Source organism: Octodon degus, unplaced genomic scaffold, assembly GCF_000260255.1.
Source record: "Octodon degus isolate 3935 unplaced genomic scaffold, OctDeg1.0 scaffold00195, whole genome shotgun sequence".
In the NCBI taxonomy this organism is placed as follows: domain Eukaryota; kingdom Metazoa; phylum Chordata; class Mammalia; order Rodentia; family Octodontidae; genus Octodon; species Octodon degus.
In genome coordinates, this window is record NW_004524771.1 from 4281247 (window position 1) to 4289745 (window position 8499).

General features: G+C 39.8%; 1 protein-coding gene across 1 annotated transcript; it reads right to left on the reverse strand.

Moving 5' to 3' along the window:
• Positions 1-4264: 4264 nt before the first annotated feature.
• On the reverse strand, positions 4265-7533 carry Tnfrsf17 (TNF receptor superfamily member 17). Its single transcript, XM_004644238.2, has 3 exons — positions 7309-7533; positions 6802-6948; positions 4265-4573 (listed from the first exon to the last, which is right to left on the reverse strand). Exons 1-3 carry the CDS (start codon positions 7451-7453, stop codon positions 4293-4295), a joined length of 573 nt encoding a protein of 190 aa, XP_004644295.1. The 5' UTR covers positions 7454-7533; the 3' UTR covers positions 4265-4292.
• Between the last annotated feature and the right edge of the window lie 966 nt (positions 7534-8499).

Sequence of the window (8499 nt, forward strand, 5' to 3'; positions counted from 1 at the left end):
TTTTTTTTGTCCTCTTTTTTTCAGCCTCCTAAACACTGTGATTACAGGCGTGTACCACCACACCCAGTCTCAGTGCTGTCTCACCATGCCCCGGGGGTGAGGCCAGCATGGCATGCTGGGGACTGAATCCAGTCCCTGCATCTGCCTAAGCAGGCGCTTTGATCCGTGGAGCTATCTGGCTGGCCAAAGCCAGCTAATTCTGCACTGAACCTCTACAAACTGCCAGCTAAATAAGCCTTCCCTCCTTTAACTTTAGGTTGCAGATATTTTGTCTCAGTAAAAAAGTAGCTAAAATGGTGCAGAAATTATAATACGTAAAGGAAAAAAAACGTGTGCACAGTACTGTGTATAGTATGATTATAATTGTCTCAGAACACCCGTAGGCATAAGCACAAAAGAACATAAAAATGGGGAGACTGGGGCATGGTGGCGCGCACATGTAATCCCAGCTCTTGGGAGGCTGTAAACAGGCAGATCACACCAAGTCTGATCTAGTAGTGAGACCCTGAACACCCTGTAGACCCTTCCCTAAAATACAAAAAATAAAAAATAAAAATGGGAATACTTGCATTTGTTTTTTTTTTTCCTAACTTCAAAGTTACGCTTTAGAATTGTTACTGATTTGTTATTTACACTAGCAAGTTGGTACGTCTGAATACTAGAAGAACACCCAGCTGAGGTTGCCCTGCCTCTTTAGGCTTTGGCACCACAGCACAGACCTGACTGGTGTAGTCATCAAAAGCATCTTGTGCATCGTACCTTCCCCTAGCTCCTGAAACTTTCTCCATAGCACCTGAGGCCGGATAATTTGCTGAAGTCCTAATTTATATGTAATTTAACAAGAAATGTGTTTAGTCTTTGCCCCCAATTCCAGTCACTGAGCTCCTAAAACTCAGAGTTTATTCAGTGGTAGGAATGTCTTATGTTATTCATAGTAAGCCCTTTTGATCACACCTGAATTTATACTAATGAGGTGACAGAGTAGAGTCTGTAGATGGCATGGGGGCATGTTGATCACCAGAAGGACCTAGTGATCAGCAGGGTCAGAACTGTCAGCCCCACCTCCCAATCTCTGGGAAGAGAAAAAGAAGGTCTGGAGACTAAACTCTGTAAAAATTGCTGCTTGCAGATTTGTGCACCCCAAAACAGTATGGAAGCTCTAAGTTCTTCCCCTCCTTATCTAGCAGTTCATCCGTATCCTTGGTTATGCACCAATGGGTGTAAGCAAAGTGTTTCCTTGTGTTCTGTGAGCCATCCAAGCCAATGATTAAACCTGAAGAAGGGTCTCTTGTTGCTAAGAAAGAAATACCTGACACAGATTAGGAGGAAGAAAGGTTTCAACTCACAATTCCTAGTTCAGTCCATAGTGGTCTGGCTCTAAGGCAGGGTGGCATGGCAGGGGGTCATCACAGAGGATAAACTATTCATGTCAGAACAGGCAGGAGGCAGCACAGTGAAGTAAATCTCCCTTTCTTTCTCTTTTTTCACATCCAGGTGGCCAGTTAGATGGAGCCACCCACAGCTAGGGTGGGCATTCCCACCATCCACACCCAAAACTATGCTAAACCAACCAGTGGGATGATACAATACCACACACTCTTTTTTTTTTTTTTTTTAACAGAAACTTTTTTTTTTTAATTTTATTTATTTGTTTATTTATTTATTTTGTGTGTGTGTGGCCTGCTCAGCCCACCAGAGGGTGGGGCTGGCTGGCATGTGGTGCTGGGGGATTGAACCGCGGTCCCTGTGCTTTGCTTGGCTTAGCTTGTTCTAAGTAGGTGCTTTAGACCACTGAGCCATCTCACCAGCCCCTACCACACACTCTTAATCCCAGTATCACATACTCTGGATCAGCCAGCTCTGAAAAGCCGCATCTATGAGTGCATGAGGCTTTGGAAAGATGTCCAGGTATAAGCCATAGTAAGGAGGAGAGTAAAAACCTCAACTTATAGCCAGTAAGTCTGAAGCACAGTCACAACTTGTATTTGTGGGACTGAGCCCTTAACCTGTCAAATCTAACACTATTTCAAAGTAGATAGTGTTAGAACTTGAGTTGAATTATAGTAGCACTTGGTCCTACAACACCCAGTTGGTGTGTGCTGCACACAGGCCCAGACACAGACACACACACACCCCAAAAAAATTTGGTCCCAAAAAAGTTCTGGGTGAATGTAAGTAAAGAGGAAAAAAAATTTCTATTGCTCTTCATGTTTTCTACCAACTACCCTCTTAAGTATTCCTTCTAGAGAGTTTAGCCTGGGTAGCAAGAATCCAAGGCTTAAAGTCAACAGTTCTTATGCTTTTGAAAAAATCTAAATTTACATATACTTCCTACTAATCAGTTTTGAAACTGTCTCATTGCTATTTGTTTCTCAATAAAATTAATTTTAAAAAGTATAGAACTAAAAAATGAATAAATTCACAAATACTTGATCTGGACAGGCACAGGAAAAGAGACAAAAAGACTGAAAGAAGTGAGAGACCTGTGGTTTGAGGCCACATAACAGGAGAGAAGTGTCTGCCCTCAGAGACAAAACTCAAGGGAAATAAATGATACTCATAATGTAATAGTAGTTATGAGTATATAACAAAGCAGACACTTTCAGAAACTATGCAAAGCCTTAAAATAGTGTTACAAGTAAAGACTATCATTACTTTCCTTTTATAGATGAAGAAACTGAGGCCTGGAGTAGTTAAATGACTTTCTCCTAGTTACTCAAGCTCAGTAATTTCCTAGTGAATAGAGCCAGGATTCACACCAGGCAGTCTCCAAGAGCTAATCCTTTAACCGTTCCAATGTATTGCTTTCTGTGGTTGTAAGAGGCAGACTAGACAGGTTTCCCAAAGTTCTGCATATCCCAAATGTGCACAAAAGACCTTGATCATTGTTGCCAGGGGTAGAGGCACACATCTATAATCCCAGCACTCAAGAGGCTGAGGCAGAAGGATCCTTGCAAATTTCAGACCAGCCTAAGCTACAAAGTGAGCTCAAGGCCAGCCTACTACATAGCAAGACCATGTCTCAAAAAAAAAAAAAAAAAATCTTGATTGTCTCTGCTGTGGTGCCAGTAGAAATACTAATGACCAAAGTCAATAGGTGAACTAATCTTTCATAGAGCCTAGATCCTTAGCATAAACCACAAAAAGGTTCTCCTTGCCCCAGTATCCAGTAAGATGTTAAACCAAAGAAACAGGGAGCTCAGGAAGAGAATCATATTGATATATAGAGAAGAAAAAAGAAAAATAGAGGAGGCTGTCTGATTTAAATCCTGACTCTGCCAGGCTAAAGCTTGAATTTACACCCTCAAAATATCAGATAATGCCAATGTGGTGAAATTGAGAAGCAGAGCCCATAAGAGGCAATTAGGCCATAACGGTCCCTCACTCATGAGTGCTATTAAACCACATATAAACGAGACTTCACAAAAGTTGCAGCTCTCTTGCTCTTCCACCTTCTGTCATACAAGACACACAGGAAGAAGCCCCTCACCAAGTGCCAACACCATAATCATGGACTTCCCGGTCTCTCAAGCAATGAGAATAAATTTCTCTTCATATATTACCCAGTCTCAGGTATTCTGTTATACCAGCGCAAGCAAAGGCAACCATTATTTTCTATTTCTGATTTCATTTCTGTCATTGTCTATAATATGGAGATAATGATGATTCACCTGCCTTATAGTATGATGTGCACATTAGATGGTTTAGTACTGATAAAGCACTTGGGACAGTTTCTAGCACATTTGTAAGTTTACATAAGTGTTGCCTGTTATTATTACATACACTCAATCTGAGCTAAAAGCAGTATCTACCATGCCTTTATCACAGTTTATAATTATACTTGTTTGTATGGTCATGCTCATGCCTGACGCTTCCTCTAACCATCTATGCAATTCACACTGAATTGGCCTGGCTGGCTCTAGGCTTCTTCTACATAACAAAGCACCCAGAACATTTGCTTTCCTTTATCAAGAAGAATCCAATCTTTCCTGAAATACATTTGTGCATGTATAGGAGAAAAATATGAGACTGTGGAGTCTGTATATAGATTGCAATAACATCTTTTCTTTTCAAAATCAAAAATTTAATCATGACACCAGAGAATTGGCCAGTTAAGGTCCCAACAACAACATAGGTGAATACATCTAATGTGAAGACTTTCCAGAATCACAGAACAAAAAAGTTATATTAGCAACTGGTAAATACAATTATCCTAAAGAGATCCAATGCATCATCTTTTCTTTCTGACAAAAAGATTCTCGAAGTAGCTCTACAGCAGCCAAAAAGATAAATTATTTAATAGAAATTGATTTTTCCATCCCTGTGACACTCAAAGCAGCAGACAAGCTCTTGCAGTAGTCATTTGTCTTTGTGGTGACAAGAATGGTTGCACCCTCCTCCATGGCTGGGAGTGGGAAGAAATGGTCAGAATCAACCTTTAGTCTGCTCCTGACACAGTCTTCACAGATACATTCTTCAACTGTGTACTCCAGGCTTCTCGGAAGAATGATTTTACCATCAGTCCTGTTATCGTCCAGGTCACCATTAACTGCTGCATCCAGAAGAACAGATTCTGATGATGCAGAAACAGAAACATTGACCTGAGCTTTCCTGGAGAGATTGTAGTCTTAGCAGGATGTATCAGAACTCAAAGCAGTGTGAGCCACAGAACGCCTGTGATCTGCACCAGGGCTGAAACATTGGTTGTTTGGGGATACAGTTGTTTTAAGTGGTTGGTTTTTTGCTTGCTTATTTTGATTAGATTTAAAAATCAAGAGGCTCCACAAACAAATCTAGATAAGTGGAACCTTTAAAAAGACAACAAAATGCAATAACTTAGAACTGATGTGAAAAAAGGGGATACAGATGAATGTCCATTTTGTATCTGTGTATTCAAAATGGTTAGGATAGATGTATAGTTACATTCTCTTAATGAAAAGAGGGATTTGTTCCAATAGTGTTTGTAAATAGGATATCATGTCCACATCTTGTACAGCAAATAACCACTAGGAAGAATGTATACAATGTGTTAATTATTGAAACTGTCCTACCAATTTGGTTTGAAACTGTCTCATTGCTATTTGTTTATCAACAAAATTATGGAAGAAAAAAAGAGAAAAAGAACTGATGTGGAAGAGGCTGGGGAGATGGCTCAGTGGAATAAAGTGCTTCCCTGGCAAGCGCAAGGGCCTGAGTTCAATCCCCAGTTCTACCCAAAAAAAGAACTGATATGGAATCTATTAACTGCAGTCTGTAGCCGTGGTGACTACGAGGCAGGCATGGGCTCTTGGGTTGCAGTCGCCATGTGGCCCAGTACGTGCCTTTGTTACCTGCTTGGTCCTTGCAAGCGTGAAGGTTTTGACCCTATCACATACACAAAAATCACCAAAATTACTGTATATCACAGCACTAAAATCAGCACAGGGTAATGTTTGAGAATACAAGAGTAAAGGTGCTTCTCCTAGGGAATATTTTGCAATAGATGAAAAAAATTTCAAATGGATCTCATAATCACTAATGAAAGGAGTCTCCACAATGCGTTACTTATACCCCTGTAAGGCTAAGTTTTCTACTTCCCCACAATCCAGTGTAATTTTATCTTCTGAACTGTCATAATTAGACCCACTCTAAAAATAAGCCAGACACAAGAAGAAAAATACTATCTACCTCACTTACATGTGGGATCTAAAGAAGTTAAACAAATAGAAACAGAGAGCATGGTGGTTCACATGGGCAGGTAAGTGGGGGAAATGGGGAGCTATTAGTCAAAGGATATATCACAGATGTGTGGGATGAATAAGTCTGGAGACTTAACATGTGATATGATGAAGATTTCAAGAGTTCTCACAAGCAAAAAGAAAAAGTAACAACACGAGGAGATGGAGATGTTAATTTGCTTGACTGTAGTAATTCATTTCACTGTGTGTATGTATATCAAACATGCTGCTGTGCACCTTAAATATATGCAATTTTTAGTTTGTGCTAAAAAATTTATTTTCCACTTATCTACCAGATTCCAGAAGGGAAAAAGAAAAATGAATAAATTATGTGGAACAGGCACCTACCTCTCCTACTGCACTAGAAAGCAAATGAGGTGGGTGCTTTACAGATTTGCATGGAAAAGAAATGCATAAAGAAATGAGACAATGGCTGCTTGCTTCTATTTGAGAAGCAGATCACAGGAAAAGCTGCTGTAGAAATACTTGTATCGTGAGGGGTCCGCAGGCAGAAACTTTATTTCTCTGAGACTGGCTCTCTCCTGCTTAATAAAGAATTACTTCCGAAATGGTTCCTCAACTAATCCAGGAGCAGCTAGTTATTCATTCCTAGCATTTTTAGTCGTAAAATATTCACCCAAGCAAATAACACTTATATTTATATTAACATATTAACATGATTACAGACCTTGCCAAATATGGTTTTTCTAAAAAGACCAAAAAAAAAAAGAAAGAAAGAAAGAAAGAAAGAAAGCAAGCTTTTTCTTATAGTATCAGGTCCAGTGAACAATTTCTGATAGAAGAACATTTAATCAATGTGCTAACTTTAGTCACAGATGTTTTCCAAGGAAGGTTCAGTACTTTCAATAGAGTAGCTAATTACTGAGGAAGAAGTGCGGGGAAGGCTGACATTGCAAGGACATCTGCGAAGGCGTCAGTGCAGAATGAAGAAAGCTTGTGTTTAATGTAACTGCCACTAACACACCTGAAAGGGATATGACTGAATAGTCAGTGTCAGAAAAGGAAACAAAACTCAGAACAGCCTCCTTTTGGAAACATTTCAAAAAGTCACCATCAAACCAACCTGTGTTTTTAAATCCATCCTTTAGGGGTTCAGAGCTCATCTTCCTTAATAAGAACATTAGCGCAAAAAGTGCCAAAGAAACTATTAAGCTCAGGCCCAAGCAGATCCAGAGAATGGCATTTGTTCCTTTCAATGATGTGGCCATACCTTTATTGAAAAAATGTCAGAGAGATAATGAGCTGATTGCATAATATTTACATTAAACATGAATTTCTTACTATTCATTTCCCCTAATTCATCAGTATTGATTTTTTTCCAGTATAAATTCTAAATAACCCCTTAATTAGAAGAGCTGATAAAAGTATGTCACCCACAGGGCTAAATAATTTGAGCTCAGTTCTGCATAATTGTTTTGTTCGTGAACACATTTAGATCATTGCTTTGTTTCTGTTCTCGTTTTGATTCTGAAAGAGCTTATTGTCTTTCCCATGATACTTATTTGTTGAACAAATAGTCAATATAAAATATTTCACAATGACGGACAGCAGTTGACATGGTCTTACTTACTTGCATTACAGTAACGCTGACAGGGTAGAGGAGGGGTGTTGGAACACCGAAGGTGACACGGTTTGCAAGCATGCAGCAAACTGTCAAAATATTCATTTTGGAAGCACTGTTGAACCATCTGGAATTCAATCACAAAAAGAAACATCAGAATGACAGAGAAAACAGCATGGAAGGACAAAGTGAAATCTCAAGAATTCTCCAACAAACGTAGTGACAGCAGCTAGAATGTTTGAAGAAAATGTTTGACATCACTGTTGGTTATGGGCACTGTCCGCACTGTGGCTAAGGATTTGAATACCAGCTCTAATTCATGTTTCTCAGTTTAAGGCCTGGGTGGGGTAAGAGGGGGTGTAAATATCAGAGCAAAGCATACCTGAAACAGAAACAGCCTATTTATAGATGAAAGTTCCCAACCAGGTGACAGTTGCAAGATGTAGATAAGCTAGGGCATTAAGTAGAAGGTTCAAAAACCATTTTTTTGATCATCTGTCTATGTGATAGCCCCAGGAAATAGGACTAGGTTTGTGCCTCTTAAGCAATTGGAATCTAACAGGGAAGATGGAAATAGATAACCATGAGGTAGAGCAGTGGCTGACAGAATGTGAGAAGGAGAAAGGAATGAAACATGATTACCAGGCTCTGAACCAAGATAGAATTGCAGTGTGCTGACAAAAACAGGGAAGTTGGATGTAAAGGCAAGATGGTTGAAAAGAAGGTAGGTTTGGGAATTACATAACCATTAAAGGATTCCATGACACATTGTTGAAATTTTATTTTTATTAGTGTGTGTGAGAGAGAGTGTGTGTGTGTGTGTGTGTGTGTGTGTGTGTGTGTGTGTCTTTTTGAGATAGTGTCTCACTATGCAGTTCAAGCTGGCCTTGAGCTCACTTTGTAGCCCAGGCTGGTCTCAAACTTACAACAATCCTCCTATTTCAGCCTCCCAAATGCTGGGATTACAGGCATGTGCCACCATGCCTGGCAAATTGTTAAAAGTTTGGAAACTACAGTGAGCAGATAAAAAGAAAAACTAATGGAGCTGGGGAGATAATTCAGCAGCATAAGCTCCTGCCTACCAAGAGCAAGGTCCAGTCTCTGGTAAAAAAAAAGAAAGAGAGAGAGAGAGAGAGAGAGAGAGAGAGAGAGAGAGAGAGAGAGAGAGAGAGAGACAGACAGACAGCTAGACAGACAAAC

Bases quoted from the DNA above. Each gene is read 5' to 3' on its own strand.
- Tnfrsf17 (XM_004644238.2), bottom strand. From the start codon at position 7,453: ATGTTTCTTTTTGTGATTGAATTCCAGATGGTTCAACAGTGCTTCCAA. The intron at 6,949-7,308 runs GTAAGTAAGACC...TTTTCAATAAAG, and splicing joins TCAGCGTTACTGTAATGCAA to GTATGGCCACATCATTGAAA. The intron at 4,574-6,801 runs GTTGGTTTGATG...CTGCATCATCAG, and splicing joins GGATGGATTTAAAAACACAG to AATCTGTTCTTCTGGATGCA.